General features: G+C 39.0%; 1 protein-coding gene across 1 annotated transcript in view; it reads right to left on the minus strand.

Annotated features, from left to right (window-relative positions):
* Window positions 1-22894, minus strand: part of LHFPL6 (LHFPL tetraspan subfamily member 6) — a 240356-nt gene that overhangs the window by 216301 nt on the left and 1161 nt on the right. The window contains exon 2 of the mRNA XM_081280392.1: window positions 21452-22016. Within this exon, the coding sequence (XP_081136518.1) occupies window positions 21452-21836 (385 nt within the window). The 5' untranslated portion in view covers window positions 21837-22016. The remainder of the gene's footprint in view (window positions 1-21451; window positions 22017-22894) is intronic.

Here is a 22894-nt window from a genome sequence, read left to right on the forward strand (position 1 = left end):
ATAATCATCACAATAGATTAAAATTTGTGAATGAATCTCTGCATCCCATTGTGAAAATTTCTGAACTTGAAGGTTAAAATCTTTTAAATTCATTCACACGATAGACCTTTTCCCCAAATACTTCTAGCTTAAATTTATAAACTTGTTTTTTTGTTCTGATGTAGGTTTTTTGTTTATTTGAAGTGCTGGATATTAAACCTGGGGCCTTGTATACGCAAGGCAAGGGCTCTTCCACTGAATCAAATCACTTCCCTCCACCCCTAAACTGATGTTTTTAAATGACAGTGTGCCTTTATTCTACTTTTCCCCACAAAACAATTATTGGGGATAATCTTGCATCAGTAAATCTCTCCTAATATTAACATTTATAAGGAGGCTAATAGTTATCAATTTTATACAAGATATTTACAAAATATTTTTAAAAGAAAGTTTGAAATATTTGTCCTCTATTTTCTCCTATTTTCAAGCCACAGGTGTCTGCAGGCCTAGTTCAAAATGTACATGGCACCTTCTCTGACCATTCCAGGAAAAAATGTGAAGTGTCTCTTAGAAGAAGATACACAGTTTTACTGCAATTCACCTGAGTCTCAGCAGGAAGGAGCACATTAGAGTGGGAAGAAACAGTTCTGGGCATACCTGATTGGTGTTTGAATTCTGTTAGAGTAGGTGGCTTAGAAAGATATGAGCAAGAGAGGTGGGAAAGGAAGTCCAGGCTGTACACCTGGGCAGCAGCCAAGAGGCCATTACACCACGGGGACTTCTGTCTGCAGTCAGACAACTCCCTATTAGTCTGTAGAAAATTGATACAACCTACGCTGGAAATTTTTCAACAAGACAAAATGGGCTCAGAAGCACTAAGCCAGGGTGGAAGCTGCAATAACACCCCAAATACATCATACACGAGGAGAGAGGTTCTCAGACCAAATATAAAAACTTGCCTCACGGGCAACCCCAAGCCATTTCCTTTATTAGATGCATCAGCTCCATGTCAAGGTATACCTCCATCTCACCAAATAAACCCTTGATGCGTTTTCCAACTATGTCTCTGGACTGAAATCTTTTAGGAAGACAACAACCAAGGAAGCCTCCACCCAGTAACAACTTCAACTGGCCGCTAGCTTGCTACACACCTCAGCTTTCTCATCTGTGAAATGGAGCCAACAGTGCTTTATAGAGACGTGGTAAAGATCACAAATAAACCTGTGTCACCTATGGTGGGTACATAATGGATCACATTTCATACTATTTAGATCATTTATCATTGTCCATATGTTTCAATCTTGTTCTCTGAGCTATACTGCAGGGCTAGATCAAGCATCCACAGTTGGTTGGACGATGGTCTACCCAGATTCACAAGGCCTGAAGGGCTGGACAGGTCAATCAGGACATGGAGGCATGGTTCTATCCTTCATCAGGAAAGGAGATGTCTTTCAAACGTTCATTCTGTCCTTTCCTCTGTCTCTGCTGGATGAGTATCTCGTCATATGAAAACGCAGTGAGGATCACACATGGGTGACCAGAGCTGTGTTGCCCTTCCTGGGAGAAGCAGGGTTCAAGCTCCAATGCTGATAAGCTCTGGTGTGAGACTCTGCTCATACCCACCAAGCAGCCATTTCTGAAACTACGGCTGCACTTACTTGCATTTCAAACTTTAGCACACAGATGAGAAATAATGATGTTTAAACACGTTTTCTCAACTTACCAGCACTTTGTTATCTCTATACATTAACAAATACAATGAAAATCCACAGTCAGATGATTTTAGTCACAACATACTCCTAATTCACTACTGAATCTCTGCCCAGGACCAAGCAACCAGATTTGTTTTGTTGTGTTTTGTTTTATCTGAATTTCCAAAGCCCTACCTCTTGCTTACAAGTGACAATATCTGAAGGCGGTTAGCTAAGGCAGAAGCTGTAGCTACAAACTTTGGCAGCAACCTGCTCTTCAGACAGTTCAAAGTCCCAAGGTGGGAAGGATAAAGGGACAGCTATAATGTGGGCTGCCTTTTTCCTAGGCAGTTCCTTTCTGCCCAGGTATGCACAGTTCTCCTTGTGGCTCATTTTGTGGCACAGGACAGCTGCCAGGGACAAACTACAGACTGCTCTGCTCCTGATCTTCAGACTGACTTTCAGTGGCTGAAGGATAATCTCTACTGACCCATCAGACTAGAAATTCCCAGTGTACTTTCAAATTTGTGGGAAACTGCAGAGGGGCCACCATTTACTTTCCATTCAGGTTTATGGACTGTACAAGGAGTCCTGGAGAAGGTCTGTCTTCTTTCCGCTTTATTACAGTTCAATTTCACGTGTAAGCTGAACCACCCCCACGGGACTTCTTAAACGTGAAGGTTTCTCTTACCTCTTCCTGGAACCAGAAACTGGCAATTCCACTTTAGATTTTTCCCTCTGTCTCCAAAACTAGAGAGAAATAAGCCCATTTTTCACTCCTTTAATTTATAATCATCTACTAGAGTTCATACAGAGTAGATCTCAGGTCAAAATGATTTACTTGTACAGCACAGTTAAAGTCTGCAAAAAATAGCAGGGCCACAAATGAGAATAGATTGCTTAGGTTCCTGGAGTTTACTGCTTTAAATTTTGCACGAAGAGAACTGGCAAAGGCTGACTTCAAAGATGGTAAATTAAGCATTAGTTCCTATTTGGAACTAATATAGCCACTAGGATTAAGCACTTGTTCTCCCTAATTCATCAGGAATCTCAGAAGCAAAGTTTTCATACTATGAACTAGAATTGAAAGAACGAAGTACATTTACCTCCCAAGCAAAAATACAAGATGGGAATTCAAACTTTGCCTCCTTTCTGCTTTAGAGAAGGGTGGTTTCAGTGTTTAACCTGCGCAGCCTCACAGGGGTACCCTTAGTTTTAGTGCTCTTCTGTCACTTTTTTGAAATTCTCAATAACGTTTTTACCAGAGGCCCTGCATTTTCATTTTTCATGCCCCTTGCAAATTATGTCACCTGATGTATTTTAGATAAAGAACATGATTACTCGGTTGCCCTTGCTGTTTTATTAATACAATAGAATTCAACCTTGCATTCATTCATCATTAATGGCCTACTTTGTTGAGACCTACTATGTGCTAGAGATGAAAGAAACTCAAGTAAGACAGATATATTCACTGCCTTCATAATTATCAGTCTAAAGGAAAAAAAACAGTGAAAATTATAACATTTAAGGGAAAAAAAACATATACATGCTAAACTGACCTTTAATGCATAAACAAAAATTCCGCAGTTTATAAAAGGATATATTTCTAGAAGCTGGGGATATAGCTCAGTTGGTAGAATGCTTGCTTCACATGAGCAAGGCTCTGGGTTAAATCCCTAGCAACACACACACACACACACACACACACACACACACACACGGATATATTTCTAAATTAAGTAAATATACCTAACCAATTTTGCTGTTCCTCTTACTTGTCCAAAGTCTACCCCTTCTTTCTACAGGCTGAGTGATATAGCAGTACTACTCTCCACACAAAACTCAAGTAGCTAATACTTGAGGGCCAAGTGCAGCCCAGTTTCGGGAAACTTTTTCAAATTTGGGAAGATTAGCATTTTGGAAAGGAACATAAGTGCTTCCAAGTGCAAGTTAAAAGAACATAACACACATCACATGCTCTCAGGAGATCTACTTGTCTAGAAGGACCAAGTTCCAAGCACTCCCATCAGCTGCTGTCCTATTAGATGTATTTTGATCATCTACCAGAGGCAGTGCGGCAAGGTGATCCTAGTGACCAGTATAACTGCATTAATAGGTAACTTATAGGTGTCCTTCCAACAACACAGGACTGACACCTAGATTTCTAATATTTTGAAATAGAAATGTTTGGTAACACAAACTTAAGAATGCCCTGGTAGCGGGCCAGAAAAGACATATTATCCACAAACAAAGACTGAGTTAAAGAGAATGTTTCTGAGTACATTTATCAACTTTAAAATACACTGTGGGAGGCCAACCTTATGGGTGACTGAGTTACGCTCCTCAGCTGGGTGCTGAGGCGCTCAGTCACAGAAATGGGTGTGTCTTGCTACAGCCCCATGGGTGAAGCTATGTTCACCTGTTCCTTTGTAATATAACCCCTTGCCTTGCCCTATTTAGGATAGAATCTTCCATGGAAGTGCCTTGTGTGTGTCCCCTCCTCTTACTGTGCCCTTGGGTGTGGCCTACCCAGGTGTCAGTCAACCTGCTGACAGTGGACATCATGAAGACAGACTCAGCCCCCTGAAACCTGACCCCTTGCCTCATTTGAATAGCTTCTCCTCAATAAAAGGGGTCAGCGTGTGCTCTCTCTCTCTCTCTTTCTGCAGACCCTTAAGGTCAGAGGAGCCGTCACAGCGACCCCAAAGAAAAAGGTATTTGTGTCTCTTGTGTGGTTATTTCGTGCAGCCCAGTTAGCCCAGTTTAACTAGAGTGACCCCTGAGCCTTTTAGTCGCGAGAACAGAAACCCGGCAATACACAGTGGCAGTGAGTCTCAACCCCTATCCCTGGTAATTTCTCTTTTTCCTTTTCAGAAAAAGAGTAAATAAGTTCATTTTGTTTAAAGTAAATGGCCGAGGTAATCATCATGGTGTGCTGGCAGAAGCACCTGCTAAAGACCCTTGACAAAAATGACTGGATCAATACGAAGCAATGTCTGTGAATCATCTTGAGGTAACATTTTCAACTGTTGACTATTTCCATGCCACCACTGGTACTAATATAAGAAAAATGGAAAGGAAAAATAAAGACCAGCACTTGACATTAACTTGATCAGAAATATTTACATTTAAACAGGTCTTTATTTTAAGCACAGAGTTATTGACATGCAAAACAGAAAATTTTGGAGAATTTCCACTGTACGATGAGGTATTAGAGTATCAGACATAGAAACGACCTTATCACAAAAAAGGAAGGGAAAATGAACAGTGTAATGCAGAGTTGAAAATGGGATTATATAGAGGACACAAGAAACCTTAGAAGATTCAGTTTGGCTAAAGTAAAATGCACAAGAAGGAGACCAGCGAACCTGGACCAGTGCTCCTAGAGGCACAGTGTAGAAGGTCTTCATTTTACAGGGATATTTTAAGTATGAAGGGCCACAGTTAGTGTCAGAAACATCCTCTGTCAGAAACATGAGGATGGATTGGAGGAAGAAAGGAACACAGGAACAGAGCCAGCAAAGGACAGATACTCCCCATTCACCAATGAGCCATTTTGAAATCAAGATGATAGTGCACCATGACACTAAATAATATTTATTTAATGCCAAGTGACTTTTTAAATGGTCACCCAGATCTTATGACAGCATCTTTCACTTATATATAGTTGTATATTACATTAAGCAACCATCTCAAAGTATATTCAAGAAACATTTTTCTCATTCTAATGGATTGAGCTTCTGGTCTCAAAATAATTCAGAATTACATCCTTCTGGTCCATCTTTAATTTCAGTTTCGAAATATTTTTTTTATCTTTCCCTTACAGTGTACTTGTTACAGTTTTTAAAGAATTACATACAACCATCAAAGGTATTTTATTTGTATTTTGCTCAGTTCCCCTGAGTATCAAGAATGAAAGCTTCTAAACCTTTGAAATGAGCTCTAACCTTAGAGAACACACACCTGCAACTATCACTGGCAAGCTTTATTTTTTGAAGATAGAATAACAATCTAGCTACATAACACAGTACTGAAATTTGTTGTTGGTAGAATAACAGTAACATCTTTCTGAGAGAAAGAGTCTAGGAACCAAAGCAATAAATGTATATACTTCTGGGTTATGCCCTGTATTATAGTTGCTCCTTTTGTTTCACCAATCAGAGTTTCAAACACAAAGCTGTAACACAGTATTGAGATTAATGAGAAAATGTGTAAATAAATGCTCTGTGTATTGTACAATGCTACATTAAAAGTACCTGACACTAATTGATTTAGAATTCTGAAAAATGAATTTTACTTGTAATTGGTCTCCATTGTTAGCAAAAAAAAATAAAATAGAAATTTTATGAACAAATATTTATAACAGGTTATATATACATGTGAGTATATTGGAGGTGGGGATGTTAAAGGAAGGATGAAGGGTTTCAGGGTGGGGGTATAACTCAGTGGTAGAGCGCTTGCCTAGCATGTGCAAGATCCTGGGTTCTGTCCCATCTCACACACACACACACACACACACACACACACACACACACACAAAGGGAAAAAAAGAAAAGAAAGAGCCTTACAAATGTGACAGGTGGTATTTAAAAGTACCACCATGAGCAAACAAACTCACAATATAGTGGCAAATAAAAAACAGTGAAAAACATTTGTGAGACATTAGACTATCTATATAGATAACTATATGATATTTCAAGTTATGGTCTCTGGAGTCCAATACACCTAGCAACCAAGTGTATTATCTGATCCTGAATACAAAAATCTGCTGCTGATAACTCTATCATTAGTTCACATGCCAGTTGAGAATATGTCAAGGGGAGCAACAGTAAACTAAAAATAGATGAAAATACAATTAAAATTCTGTATTTCCTTTCTTTTCCTTTTCTTTCCTTTCCTATTCAGTGCTACAGACAAAATTATTTCTTTACAGCTATTTATTAGTCTGCTTCTGTTCTTTACTTTGTCCCCATAATCTAGAATGTTGCCCAGCACAGGGCAGGATTCAGTAAATGTCTATGTAATAACTCTGTTAGAAACAATCCCATTTATTAGGAATCTACTTTATCAGGGTAATATTAGGTGACTTACATATACTTCAAATTCACAAACATTCAATGAGTTCATACCTCTACTCGTACTAAATGAAGGCACTAAAGTGAGAGTCAGTAACTTGCCCAGAGCCATGAAACTGATGAGTGTCTCCCACTGAGAGTCCACAACCTGGGGTTCGCCAGCTTTGCAAAACAAGGTATGGCCATAGAATCATGTGAACCCATCAACAGAAAGCAGTACTTTGAGAATTATGAAGACAAGAAAAAGTACTAACATTTAACTTTACATACCGTCCCAAGGAAAATATATATTGTTAAAAAATCTGATTGCATGTAAAATTCTGAAGCATGTCACCTAGAGAAAACATGCTGTTATTCTCGTCTTAAGCTGTAAGTAATGCTACAGAAGCAATCTGCCAAACATTACAAGCTTAACGAGCCAAGTAAGAAAAGTATGGAGAGACACACTGCATCTCCCTGGTGCGGTATCATCTGCTATCTTAAAATCCCATGAGGTTCAGGTTTCCAGGTCTACCCTAACTAGACTGTACGACTCTTGTGGTAAAACCACTCCCCACAAAGGACAATTGTCTGAAATTACACTGAAATCAAATGTATATCGAAAGATGCCACACAGGGAAGACGCACGCACTGCTGTGTAATTTAATGAAACCTACTGAGCACCGAGGGCACAGGCTGCCAAATTGAATTTTAAATGGTTCCTACCAGGAGGCTATAATCAGGAGAGCCACGGTGGGGGGAAGAGATAAATGAACTGACTTTCTTCCACCAGGTGATCAAAATAGAATGCCATCTTTATGCATGAGATGAAAAAAAAGTTAAAATATTCACCCTTCACACTTTTTGCTTTTTTTTTTCCTACTAGTTCATGGTCATTTCTAGACTCTGTCTTTCCCAAGGCAACTTTGTGTTAATGAACCTCACGAAAAATGATCTTTTTTCCCACCTTGATTTCTATTGCATTTGATGCTAGATAAATATAAAATCTCTCCTTATACAGTACAAACTTCTCCATAATCCAGCAGACCCAGTCCAACACGAGGCTGAAGATTGACGATTCAGTCACAGTAGGAGCTTGCCTTTCCAGAACAGTCAAGAAAGTGTCAAGAAGCAAAAGTCATGTCTTGTTAAGAGCAAATAAAGTGACAGCCTCACATGTGAAGATTTTTTAAATGCTCTTTGTATAAATCCATATATTTAGCTCTGATCTTTCTCATGAACTCCATGCCCAACAGTCCCAACTGTCCACCTGATTTTCCACCAAAGTTTTAGTTAGTTTTTTGTCACTGTGATCAAAATACTCAACAAGAACATTAGAGGAGGGAAAGTTTATTTGGGGCTCATGGTTTCAGAGGTCTTGGTCCACAGACAGCCAACTCCACTGCTCAGGGCCCAAAGTGGGGCAGCATGTCACAGGGAAGGGTCCAGTGGAAGCTGCTCAGCTTATGATGGTGACAGGAAGCAGAGAGGGAGGGAATCAAAAATGTGTCATCCAAGACATGCCCCAGTGACCCACCTCCTCCAGCCACTCCCCACCTGCCCAGTTACAATACAGTATAGTCCATTCAAAAGGTCATAAATCTCTTAATCCAATCATTTCACCTCTGACTATTCCTGCATTAATGGGGGCTTTGGGAAGACATCTCACATCCAAACCATAACAAAGTCCCACGGAACTTGAACTACAAACTGCCTGGAACTGAATGGATCACGTTCCAGGGTCTCACAAATCAGGACTCACCTCCCTTTTCCCATAAAGGACTGCCCCATTCTAGGAAGCAGGTGGATTTGAAAACAGGGAGCAAGCACTGATGCTTAATCCCACCAATGACAATGAACTGCCAAGCCACATCTGTTGTATTTTGATCCCATCTTTCATATCTCTGTGTCTCTAACATTTTATGGAATCCAAGCCCTCATTCTGTAGATCACTTGGAAGAGGAGCCAGGTCCAACAAAGAGAACTGCAGACTTTTTTTTTACTGAAGCACTTGAGGGCAAGGCAAACAGGGAAACCAAGGCAGAGGCGATGCTATGAAGCAGGATGCAGGGAGAAGATTGAAATTCAATGACCATGTGGCTACGGTGGCTAGCTAGTCCCTGGCCAATGAGGAACATTCCAAAATTCCTAATGTATCTTTGCCTAGCTTTTTTGTTTGTTTGTTTCTTGGCTTTTTTCCATGGTAAAACTGAAGACCCAAGAGGAAGGACTCAGGATCTATAGCTGAGTTGGGCTAAGGATTTGCATGAGCTGACCTTGTTCCATAGCCTACCCACTATGTGTGCCACACAGGATCTTGGGGGCATCTCTCTGAATCCTCTTTGCACCTGCATCACATCATCTGTCCAACTCTTTATACAAAATGTGGAGCCTCGTGATAGCAGACATTGTCATATTCAAGTCCATTTCAACATGGGCCTAGCACTGCCATTTAGCAAAGTAGGGGATCTGATCAACAGTTGCAAAATCAAACTGAATCAAAGGTACATTCTTAGTAGCTTTTCAAAGAGTCTATATTATATCAAGTTTCAAGCAGATGGCAAATTATTATTGCCTATTCTCTCACATGCACTCTACTAGGTTCTAGAAACAGGGCATTAAAATAGACCATGCCTGAGTCCTCAGGGATTACAACCCATCAGAGAAGAAAGACATTATACACCTAATTGCAAAACTTAAATAAGTAATCTCAAGCATATAAAGCCCTGTGAAGAAAGAGAACAGGGTACAAAACAGCTGTATCCCCTAACTAAATACCCTAGACACTGAATTACCTAACTTACACAAAGTATAGACAGAAAAATGTCATTATAACTTTTTTCAAAATATAATAATAGTTCTGCCTCAAAGGACGGGTTTAAGTAAAAGAATCCAGGTGATTTCCAACCAACCACCTCTCAACTTAAGTCTCTCACAATTTACCTTAAATAAATGAGCTTCTTATGTGGGCAGGGATAGGAATATATCCCACCTTCCTGCACAAACCTCTTCATCTTTTCATGGGTTTCTATCTCTGAGATCAACACTGAGCCCAGCATTCACAGAAGCTTTTGGCACCTCATTTCCAAATCATAACAAAGTCCCACCATAACTCGAACCACAGATTGCCTAGAACTGAAGAGATCATCTTGCCTCACAAATCAGGCCTCACCTCCCCATTCGTTTGCCAGGGTCCAGGGCCTGGCTGTGTGGATCACTAAGAGTAGCCAGGTCCACCCTTAAGCCATGTGTCCCCTCTCCAGTCTCATCTATTCCATCCTCCCTTGTGCATTCTGGTCTACACTGCTACAAAGGCAACCTGCCCCCTCATACCTGAGGACCTAGTCCCTGCCATCGCCCACATGAGAGACACTCTTCCTTCCTGTCCCTCTGGGCATCAGGTCTCAACTCAAACCTGACTTCTTCAGGAATCTCAGCCTTTGGCACCCCATCCGTATCACCTCTAATGACGCACCTTTTCTTCCTAATATTTATTATAATTTTATAGTTATTTTTGAGAGTATTCAATTAGCGTTGGTCTCCCTCACTAGACTTAAATTCTATTTAGACCCAGAACCCTAGATTTTTAATCAGCATTCTGTATCCACTGCCTAGAACAAACCTAACTAAAAAATATTTATTGAATAAGTAAATAAAGAAAAGTCCCAAGATACAGTAAATTTTTCTTTGTTTTCACACCTACTATGTACCAGGGTAACTTCCTTTAAGATTAAAATGACTATTCTTGCTCAAAGTACCATTAGGAGAATTAACACTTTCTGAGAAGTGACTATAGAATCTACAAAGGAATTGCTTTAATACATAGGAATCGCAATATTCTCTTTAGACTGGTTAACATAATCACAAATGAGAAAAATAAAACAATAACAAAAAGTGATGTCCCACCATATACTAAATTGCAGAAAATGAGTCCATTGAAGTCCCCTTCTAGACATAAAGAGAACAGGGAAAAATCTTATTCTTCTATCCAAGACAATTTGCACATTTAGCAGGGGAGTAGAAATAATATGGGGAAGTTGGACTGTTATGGGAACCAAGCATTGCCAGGACTGAGTAAGCTACACTGACCTTGAACATGGCTCTGTGTCCCCCTTCCCAATCACACTAATGTTAAAATGCTATGGTCCTATGTGGACCCAGTGCTTGCTCTGTGTGCCTAGTTTCACCCAGCATTACCCACTATGATCTGCCATTCACACAGAAGGTATATTAGTGGAGTACTGAGAGGAAAATATGGGTCATCTCACCACAACTTTGGGGCATGTGTTTTTTGGGGTTTTTGAGGTGTTTTGTTTGGTTTAGTTTGGTTTGATGTTTTTGTTGTTGTTGTTGTTGTTGTTTGGGGAGGGGTTTGGTACCTAGGATTGAACTCAGGGGCACTTGACCATGGAGCCACAACACCAGCCCTATTTTGTATTTTATATAGAGACAGGACCTCACTGAGTTGTTTAGCATCTTACTGTTGCTGAGGCTGGCTGTAAACTGGCGATCCTCCTGCCTCAGCCTCCTGAGCATGGGATTCCAGGCATGCGCCATCGCACTGGGCGAGGCATGTGTTTTAATACAATTACCAGAGCTTAGAGGAACAGCTGCACAGACAACTAAAAACAAGCCATGCCCACACAGTTTCACCAAGGAGACTCAAATGAGGATTCCATTTAATCACAGAATCAAAATATTTTAGAGCTAAAAGGCACATTACTTCTTTTGTTTTTCTTCAAAGACTCAATGTGACAAATATATGGGAACTACAAATTACACTGGGATGACAGAAGAACACATTGTGACCTTTGATGCAATTGGCTTTTACATGACATGAATGTTAACTCATAGAGAAAAATCAAGAGGTAACTAGTTTCTTTATTTTCTTTGGTTTAATACAGAGCTATAACATGACTAACATCAGCTATGACAGTCATCTATTGGGTTTCCAAAGTATATGATTCATTTATAATATGTAAGTGACTGCAGTTTTCAATTATGAACATGTTAATAAATGACCATCCTGTGGTCAATCTGTGGCCATTCCCTGACCTCACATCAGATCTTCTCACAATCCCTTGGCTTTGAGGACTTGGTGTTCTTCTTCCCCAAGCTCCAGGGAGCCTCCAGCAGATGAGCCCCAACTCAGCTACCATCTCTGCACTGGAGCCTTCACAGAGAGAATGGCGCTTCTCCTCTGAACATATGCGGCATTCATTCATATTTCACTGGGCTCTAGGCATTCCTAGACTAAACTTTAATGATTTTTGTCTACACACACATACACACACACACACAAACACACTCACACACACACAGTTCAAGGAAGACATAATCCTCTACTTGGCTGAGATATGAATTTGAAATTTGTGTTGTATTTCAGCCAGGGTCTGCCCAGGGAAGCAGAAACCATCCAAGGTATTTCAACATAGAGAATTTAACATAAGAAATTAACATAAGAAAGACAGCATTACTAGTAACTAGAGGAACCAGCCGTCCAATTAAGGTAGGATCATGTCAGTGATTTCTGATGGAACTTGGGATAATGGGTAGGGTTTCTAGGAGGAGAGACACCTCCTGCCTACCATATAGCCTAAGGAAGAGCCAAAGTGGGAGTAATAACTTGCCCTCTCCCTGCCTCTCACCTCCAAAGTGCCCCCCTCAGGCTAAATTTGTTCAGATGCTGATGTCATGGGGAATGTAGTCCTTGGGGCTACACAACCAAGTAGGGGAAAAACAGAATGGAAAAGAAAAGGGACACACCAAATAAGGTTGCTGAGTGAATCATCTGATCTCCATCTGCAATGAAACATGGAAGTGTGTGTGATGCATTAGGAGTCCTTCAGACTGTAAGTATACTTCACATGTTGGTTTCCTCCATAAGACTATAAGCTTTGCAATAGTATAAACCATATCCCAAGTTTTATCTCAACAACATCCCTATTTTTATTACATTATTTGACAATATGTGCTTGTTTGTTTATGGTGCTGGGGACTGAACCCAGGGCCTTGTGCATGCAAGGCAGGCACTCTAACAACTGAGCTATATCCACAGCCCTGTAATAGGCTCTTAAAAAGCAAATGCTCGTAAGCCCATTCCAATCTTCTGGAGTCACAACATATTTAACTGAACATTTCCCAGTGTTTATTCTGCCAACCATTAACTCAGAGATAGCAAGCAATGCATATTACAGGTAAATGGAACCTTGACATTCCCAAGTAAGTTTGTGAAACACAATGTTAAAATTAAGATGATGGGGGCTGGGGATGTGGCTCAAGTGGTAGCGCGCTTGCCTGGCATGCGTGCGGCCCGGGTTCGATCCTCAGCACCACATACCAACAAAGATGTTGTGTCCGCCGATAACTAAAAAATAAATATTAAAAATTCTCTCTCTCTCTCTCTCTCTCTCTCTCTCTCTCTCAAAAATTATTCTTTAAAAAAAAAAATTAAGATGATGTATTTGTTGCAAAATTGTTCTGAACTTTTAAAATGTGCTTGGAGGTGGAACTGTGGTATTATGCAGCATCATTTAAACATATATAGAACACTTTTTTCAAAGAACAAACATTATACAGGGACATCAGTTAAAGGGACACTGTTTTAAGTGTCATCACATTAACAGCATTATTTTACTTCACATTTGAAATATTCCTGTGAGGTATAGAAGAATAAGGTTGCTCCGTGTAGATACAAGTGTCACTGAAAAGTAATTAAGACTAAATAATGCATAAAATATTAATTTAATATATCAGTGTGTCATTTACTAGTCTCATCACTATAGATCTAGAAGAAAAATATTCTATGGTTCCCTAGTGCCCTACTGAAAGAGATAAGACAAGAAAAACCAGAGAACCATAAAGTAAAATTTCATTTTTTAATTCAACAACATTTTTACACATGCTTTGATATATTAAGATACCAGATGTTGTCTATTTATTAAAAATTTGAGACATATGGGGGACAAATATTTACTAGAGAGATAAACAGGTCCGTTGTGGAGCCTACAATTTTAGCTTCATGAATTCTGAGAGCAAATTACTAGCTGGAATGACCTCCATCATATAAACAAAAGAAAGGATACCAAATTCCCCAATAATAAGTCAGCAACATCAATGGGTAGACCTGGGCAATGCTATGTCCAACCACACTATCCTCTAAAAATAACCATTCAAAACCCCCAAACCCTCAAGAAATCCTTGGGCTCCTTTATTATGAGCTAGCTAGAACTTTGAAAGTTCTGTTTGTTTCTATGACATTACCCTTGATTTTTTAAAGAGCGATACAAAGTCTTTGGCTTCGTCATGGAAGAGATGTGTCCTCTGGAATTAATATTATCTGTATCTTAACAAAGGATTGTTACCAAGCTTTTTAAAATACAGTATGTTCGTTTGTTTGGGTTTTCTCCCTTAATGACCACTCTATCACACATTACATTCTTCGCAGTAAACCGTAATATTCTTTTTGAAAAGTGGCAAAAATTCATTATATCACATTGCTGTGAGTTTTCTATTGTATCAGAAGCAAAAACTGAGGGAACAACAACAACAAAACACCACTTATGTTAAGAGTCTTATTATCTTCGCATCCACAACAGTCAAAAATTCTATATTCTAAATATAACATAAGGAAGGATTAATTAACACTTTAATGTGATGGTGACAGTATTCATAGATATTCACCAACTAACGGGATAACTTTGGGTGTCACTCTTTGGACTTCAGTGTTCTCATCTGTAAAAAGAATGAATAACCTGCTTCACTGAGGTGAAATGGAAACTAACTCACAGTTCTCTTCAGGATGCTGGGCTCAAATAAGTTAGGGAAACAATACTATATTTCAACCCATTCTGCCCAGGAGATTGGCAATTTGCATAACATACCAAAGACTCTGTGTCAAGTTCTGTTCTAATGAAAGCTCTTAACTTCCCCTAGCCAAGAATTTCTCAAATCTCCTTGTCACTACATCATTTTGCTTTTTCCTATCAATACCATATTGGTATACCCAAGATTAACGTCCCTCGGAACACACTTGAGGATGACACTTTAAAAGAGCAACAAGTTCAGTTTTAATGACATCAGGAATAAAAGGGTTGAACTAATGCTTTTATTCTTCTTTATTTCAACCAACACCCACAGTAAAACACCCTTGCCAAGCTGGAGAGTTCAAATACTGTCAGTGTACAATGACAACTTTGTGTGGAGTGCAAATGTTATGCATCTTGTGATACTATATAGAATAGTGTAAAGATCTCTTGAGTGCTTTTTGAGTCCTTTCTATGGTAATGGTTATGGATTTGCATTTGACAGTTGATTTCCTTGGCAACTAACAACATTTTTTTTTAAAGACAACTAACCAATATACAGTCTATGTGTTAGCAAGGCTAAATATCCATACTACCCCTGGTCTCCGTAGTCTCTATCTCTGACTATGGCTGGGTTAGCTGGTGGTAACAAAGGAAAGTAAGTGAAAAAAAAAGATCAAACGACTCACTTTGGAAGACTGTACCCTGCAAAAATAAATGGAGAGGGGCCGAGGTTGTGGCTCAGTGGTAGAGTGCTTGCCTAGCACATGTGAGGCACTGGGTTTGATCCTCAGCACCACATAAAAAATAAATAAATAAACAAAGGTATTGTGTTCATCTATGACTAAAAAAATATTTTAAAAAATAAGTGGAGAATTGGACCATGTTAAAAAAAAGAAGAAAATTTAAAGAATTCTAGTGGGGAGGAGGGTTGCAGGGTTGTTAATATGACAGGTCCAAGAGCAATGGATAATTTTATATTCCACCATTTTTAAGAACTGTTATCATTATTACTACTTAAGAGATTCAATGGTAGAAAATAAAATCCATTAACAAAATAGAAAAAAAAAAACCTGAGTACATTTGGAAGAAAAGAAATGAAGGATCTGAGAACACTCTAATTGAATGTGAACCAACAACATGACATTGTCTCAGGGTGGAGGATGTAAAAACATAGCACCTGGGATGGTGGTGGGAGCCTGTCATCTACAGCTTGAGTCACAAATCAAAATACAGTCTTCCTCGAAGCATGGAAAATATTTGGTTCTTCTGCTTCATGAGTGCATATGGATGGGTGAAAATCACTTAAAGTCAGCAAGATACTCTAAAGGAGAAACCAATCGCAGTATTGAGGCATCTGTTCCTACAGCCATTCTGATGTTCTCCAGCTCAAATCCCATCACCATGAAAATAATTATTACAGATGTAACAAGTCTGATGATTCACTGAAAGCTTATTGGTTTTGTAAGTCTATACCATAATACTAATATAACATGAGGTTTAAAGGGGATGACGTGGATTTGTTTCTCAAAATGTGGTCTTTCAACCATCTGGCTCTAGAGCACCAGTGGAATTTATTCCAAGTGCTCCACCTGGGCCTCACTCACCCAGACCTGCCCAACACACTCTGTGGGGCAGGACCTTGTATTCTCCATGGGGAACAAAGCTTTCTAGTGATTTTTTCCAGGCCCACTAGAAAACTAAAGGAACATTTTAGGGAACCAGAATATAGCCCAACACACTCTGTGGGTGCAGGACCTTGTATTCTCCACGGGGAATAAAGCTTTCTAGTGATTTTTTCTAGGCCCACTAGAAAACTAAAGTAATATTGTAGGGAACCAAGATATGGAGAATTAGAAGATTCGTAGGAAGACATCAAAAACTTCCTAGGTTAAAACTTAGAAAACAAGTTCCTCTAGAAAAAAAATAAGTAAAAATAATAATAAAACTGCTATCAATGATTATCTGAAAATGTCATTTTAAAACATTATTACACAGGCTGGTAATGTCACTCAGTGGCAGAATGCTCACCTAGAATACACAAGACCTTGGTTTTGATTTCCCAGCACTAGGGAAAACAAAGTATTAGGTATGAAAATATAAAGTTTGGCATTCTAGATTTTATAAATTATCAATTGGCCACCATCCCTGCCTCTATGAAATCCAGACTTGGAGTAGATGAACTCTGTTGGTTCGCTGCTGGTGTTTGTCCACAATGTAGCTTCCTTCCACTCTTTCCTGGTAGCAAAGCCTGCCTCCCAAGGCTGCATTGTTTATGCTCCATCTCAAGCTTCTTTCTGTGCATGATCAGTGTGCACAGTTGCAATAAAAGATGTGGTCTATGGTTCTAGAAAATCCTACCACTGAGCAAGAGAAAATCATCTTCTTCCCTACAGATGCTTAGGACCAGGAAACATGTTCGCTAGCCAGAGCTGAATTAAGTGCCATCCTGCCTAGCAGCAGAGCTCAGAATAGCTGATTCCTAAGCCACACTCCTGGTTTGATCATCCTGCTTTTCCTAAATGGACATGGCTACATCGAGTTGGCCAGGGGCCATCAAGGCCCATCCCTATGGTCTGTTGTATGGATTTCTTATTTTTCAATTGGTAATTCCTTACTGAAAAACCACTGCATGCAAACTACAGAGAATGTTATAGGGTCTTATTTTTAGTTTCCATCGATAAAATCTTGTTTCTGGTATAAGAGAATGGTAGATAAAAGGAAATAAGGAAATTCAATATGTAATTTATCATACACACACACACACACACACACACACACACACACACACACACATACCCCTTTGGCTTAGAACTTAAAGATCACTCACCTGAACCTCATATCATAGCTTAGAGCAAACTGACTAAAAACACAAATAGTAATCTATATGACCTAACCTAGAGAAGAACAAAAAAAGCTTTGCCTCCTCCCCAACATCCTAAAAATCCCAGAATTTCTTAAAATTAGAGCAACTGCTTTCAGTTAAGACACCAACACTAGAAAGCCAGGATGCCCATTAATATGCCAACACTTATTATTTACCTTATTATTCAGCTGTCACTTGACAGAGAGCTGGATATAAAGGAAAGCATAACCTGCATATCAGATGACAGATCAGGCTTAAAGTACAGCAAAGGAAGGAGAGTTTGGAGCAATCTCCCCAAAGAATGAAAGACAGGCCCAGGTGGGGTCCTCCAGTGAGGGCACCCTGGAAAGGCATGGTGCTTTCAGCACACAGAGAAAAGGATGCTCCAAGAGACACTCTGTCTTCATTAGTGTCACGAACAGCACTCAACTATCAATTAGTTGAGGAGAGGATCTCCCCTGGCTTCTTAGAACAGAGGAATGTCTAAACTGGAAAGGGACTATGCTGCTGGCTAGCGTCCCACTCCCTTCTTACACATACAGGTGACACACATCCAAACTAAACAGTGGAAATTTGGGGCTTTCTTTGATTTTTTCCCTCATTACAGCACCAGGAGTCTCTTAAGATGAAATCTACAAATTCAGATACTGACATTCACAAGCACAAGTTCACAGAAATTACAGATTTACTATATCTTCACAATATTCCTGCTGTCTCTTTTAGAGGTAAATAAAACATTTTACTACTGCATCAGAGAGTTTGCCGTCAATTTTCTAAAGTTCTGTTGGAGTCCTTAATGAGCACAACAGTATTTGAAGGCGCATACTTTTATGTTGAACAAAAACGACTTTAAAACCTCTATGTTCTCAGAGGAACCTTGCCTATCACATACATGTTAACACTTTCATCATACATTATATTTTCCAAAGTCTTTCTATATGCCTTTTAAAAAAAAATTGAAAGTAGAATTCAACTCTTACTAATTTTTTTTAAAATTATAATGTAAACATGTCTTATAGTATGAGACGGAGATGGCAGAAATTAAGTTTGTGTCCAAGTGACCACAGGAAATTGCACTCATCTTTGATTCCTTCAGTTTTCCTAGGATAGGTAGCAAACATCCATATACAACCAGCCCATTTCATGTTGCTCTATCAGTTGACAAGTGAAATTTTTACCTCTAGCCATCCATAGCAAGAAGATTCAAAATTAAGGTTGACATTTTGTCCTTTAACTTGTTCCAAAGTACTGCAGGGGTTTTACTGCCTGATGTTACACCATATGTGCAGACTCCAGATACAGCAGGCGGGGTTAAGCAGGATGCCTCTGTATTTTGCCATTCTCCTGCTTCCTGTTGTTTTTGGAGCAACCATCACTTTAGCTAAACATAACCCTTCTGGGCGAATCATTTTTAGTAAGAGAATCTGCCTCACAGCAGAGTTCCCTGTATGTTGATTACATTTCTAAAATATGCAGTCTATGAAATTCACAGAACTGACTGGTTTGGAATTTTGCAGAGATCTTTATAAAACTCACTCATTTTATTAAAAAAAAAAGTAACAAAACAAATTACTTACCACATAAGATTTAATGAATAGAAACTCAAACGATTACGAAATGAACAATTACTCAAATTCTTTTTGGAGTGTTTTGTTTTGTCATCTGGTCTCTTATTACCTGAGAGTGATTAATAACAGATTTTCAAAACCTGTTATATATTTCAAGCTATTTTTTTTAAATTCTAAAGTTACCATTATCTTTGGTAATTGGTATATTTACTCACTGGTACTCTCAAGAAGTTAGAGTCAGAAAAACCCTCCAGGAAGTGAAGCCAAGGGAGAGGACATGGGAGTAGGAATGATAGTAGAATGAATTGGACATTATGACCCTATGTACGTATATGATTACATGACAACCAAATGAATGAGAAGTTAGACTCCACTTATGTATGATGTGTTCAAATGCATTCTACTGTCATGTATAACTAATTAGAACAAAAAAAAAGAAAAAAGAAAAGAAAACCCCTCTTAGGTTTTAATCCAGAATTACCGTTTGCTGATATAAGAAATACATATATACACTTGAGAAATGAAATATTATCAACTGCTAATAACAGATCATAACTTTAGCTTATGGTGAGTAACTCTTACCAAATCAGGCTGCACCAAAAGCATAGACAAAGAAAAAAACCTGGTTTCTTTTAAGATACATATAACTTTCCCAATTGTCTGTCCCTTGGGTATTCTGTAAAGTAGAACATTTAGCTCTATATAATTCAAAAAAAATCTATACATAGCTCAGAGAGGGAAGCATAAATCTCATGGGTGTCAGATTTACTTCCTGTTGCCTTCCTTCATTATATGTTTAAAGATAATCAATAAAAACTGATTTCTCTTTGTAAGCATTTTCCTATTCTGCCAGAAATAATAGCAGTCTCTGCCCTAAAATGAAGAAAAAATGGAAAGTAATATTTACCATAAGAGGAGAAAATGAAACTGCCTAAGCATTTTTCCAGAGCCAAGTGAAACAAACAGCAAACCCAGTTTATTCTTAAAGAAAAATTTTTAAAATGCTTCTGGCATTAGTTCTATTCTAAAAACCTGTGCTATGAACAAGTTTTGAACACTGAGTTTTTATTTCAATGATAACCTCTATATGTTTCCTAATAGTTTTATTATATTTCTGTACAGACACATGTCACAGGCAAGATTTTTATTAGTGTTGAATACTGAAGCAGTAAGGACTGAATTTTTAGGTCCCCCAACTTTCCTCTAGGCAGACTAAGATGCAAAACCACAGGAACAACAACAACAAAAAGTTAATTCAGAAGAAGGAAATGAAGAACTGCAAACATGTCTAATTCTCATTCCAAAGCACAAATATTTTTGCTACTTGCATTTTAAACACCCTTGAAATGTTACTTGAACATTTTTCTACTAAATAATCTGAAACAATCCATTTGGGGTTCCCAAGTATGTACTGGCTATCTCAGAACTATGCATTATTAATGCTTCTTTTTCTTCTTCCATATTCTTCCTAAAAGAATACAGGAGAATACCAAATGGGAGCATGACAGACGTCTACTTTGTCATGAGGTTACAAATACATTTTATAAGTTTTCCAGGTTTCCCATTTCCCTTCAGTCTGCACTATCTATGGAGGTTGTCACATTTCACCAGGGTGGATTGTAAATCAGACAAGTTCAGCCAGTCAGGTTGAAGAATGGAGGTGAAAACCACAGTGGAAAATATATAAAGTGCAATTAGAACCATATGACCAGAGATACTGAAGCAATACTTTCTGGAGGAAAGCCAAGAAAAAATCAAACCTTTTCGGTGTGAGTGAAACTATCCAGTCCATTTGGGACAAGCACACCTCATTTGTTAAATACAGTATTCTTTGTTTTTCCACATAGCAAAAGCATCCAGGAACATTTAAGTCCTAACATGGTAATTAGGCCTATGGCTATCTTGGTAGTATAATTACGTTTATAGTTGTTAATATAAAACTGTTCTCTAGTTTAAAATAGTAACATTTATTTAGAAATATGGTTTATGTCTGGGCAAGGGTTGATTTGAGACCGATCAAGGAGTCTTGGAAGCTTATGAAGACAATGTTGAATCAAAAACCCTTTGTGCTTTTCTAGGAAAGCTTTACTTCTAAAGACCTGAAGTTCCCAGTATGACAAAGATAATCCAATTGCCTATTGTTGAACATAAAAGAGCAAGAAGCTGTAAAATCCATACTCCCCAACTGCAACAAATGTAGATGATACTGTCTCCCACGAGATGGTAGTTAGTAGGCCCATGGGGTGTGTGTGTGTGTGTGTGTGTGTGTGTGTGTGTGTGTCTAGGCATGTACAGAAATTAAGAGCCCTTGAAGTTGTGAAGCAATTCCAGTAAAAATCTTTGATTCTGACAATCTATCATCAAAGCCATTCCATATCTACTTCTCCTGTGAATTCCAATACAATATCTCAATAGACAAATGACACATATAATTTTCAACATGGCTTTGGGATTCTGGTAAACAATTCGAGTTTAGCAGGTCACTTACCCCCCAGAAACTGAATTCCTCCAGCCACTCTTCCCACGGTCCTGGAGATGAGCTCTGACACACAACAACCCATGAGAGCGGTGAGCGCCACCAGGAGGAGCAGGCCACAGCCCAGGCCCGTCACTATGGTACAGATCCTCCATTCTGCGCTGGGAATGCCCTGGAAGGAGGCATAGCGCCCGCATTCCTCCACCATCACCATCATCTGCCGACTCTCATCATGCACAGGATACGAGCACCTCCGGAAAGTACCGAAGGACACAGGCTTGCCTAGCTGTGATCCCCAGAGCCAGTAAGGCATAAAGAAGCCCACACAGGAGGTGGCAGCACAAAGAAAAGAGAGCAGAGCCCAGATCACCCCAGTACAAGTCAGGCTGGATGCCATCTTTCACCAAATAGGGCAATGAGGGCCTGAAGTCAACGTTCTGGAACTGTAGGAATGAGTCAAGGTGTGAGACCACCAGAAAACCACAGGGAATCCACAGGAGAGTGTCTATGAACAAAACAGATCTTCCAGTCTCACTGGGCATCAACTTCCCATCCTCTGTAGTAAGGATGATGGTCCCTGGAAAACAGCAATAGGAAATATAAAAAGTTAAATACTTTCAGAGAATTGATAACGCCTATCCAGTTGCGTACAGTTGAAGGAATATCCAAACTTGACTCAACACTTCAAAAGTGGGAAGAACTAATTCCCTCTATAAACTGCTCTATAACTCAAGCTTTGTCAAATTACCTGAAAGCGTTTTCACATCTTTATCTCGTATAAATGCTCCCAAATGAACTCTGACAGCTATTTACTTAAAGAAATGCATTCTATTTACCACAGCAGTGAATTCATTTCATATACTCACATTAAAAGTAATGTAGCACTTTTACTGGCACTAAACATAATTCAGGGTATTAAAATAAAATGAACTACACTGTGGTTTGTTTATTTGGTTTGCAAGTTCATGCTCACAGTTTATAGCAACTTTTCCATGTCCCTTTAAGGGTGTATTATTTCTGCATGAACCCAATCAAAATAATTAGGATAATATTTTTACAATTGCAGAATACCATAAATTTAACCAGCTTTATGACTATCTAAGCACAGACATTGGACACAATTATTATCGGACACTTCCAGTACTCAATCAGTAGCATTTGAGAATTCCTTCAGTCCTAATAACTATCTTCTAGTATAAAAGAAAACCTGCGTGTGTCTTATTTTCACATCTGCTATTCTGATTCATTGGTTCCAATAATTTCACGGGAACCACTCCTGTGGCAGAACACTTGTCTAATATGAAAGGTAATCCACACTTTTCAGCACTCACCATTAAACCTCAGTCATTCAAATTGTTCCACGTGCATTTTCTTCCACTCCTGACATTGAAAACGAGTTTCTCAACCATTCCCACACTTTTCATAAAGAAATGAATCCAGAAGCACAGAGCCCAC

The sequence above is a fragment of the Spermophilus citellus genome, assembly GCF_964194105.1.
Source record: "Spermophilus citellus genome assembly, chromosome: 1".
Taxonomy (NCBI): domain Eukaryota; kingdom Metazoa; phylum Chordata; class Mammalia; order Rodentia; family Sciuridae; genus Spermophilus; species Spermophilus citellus.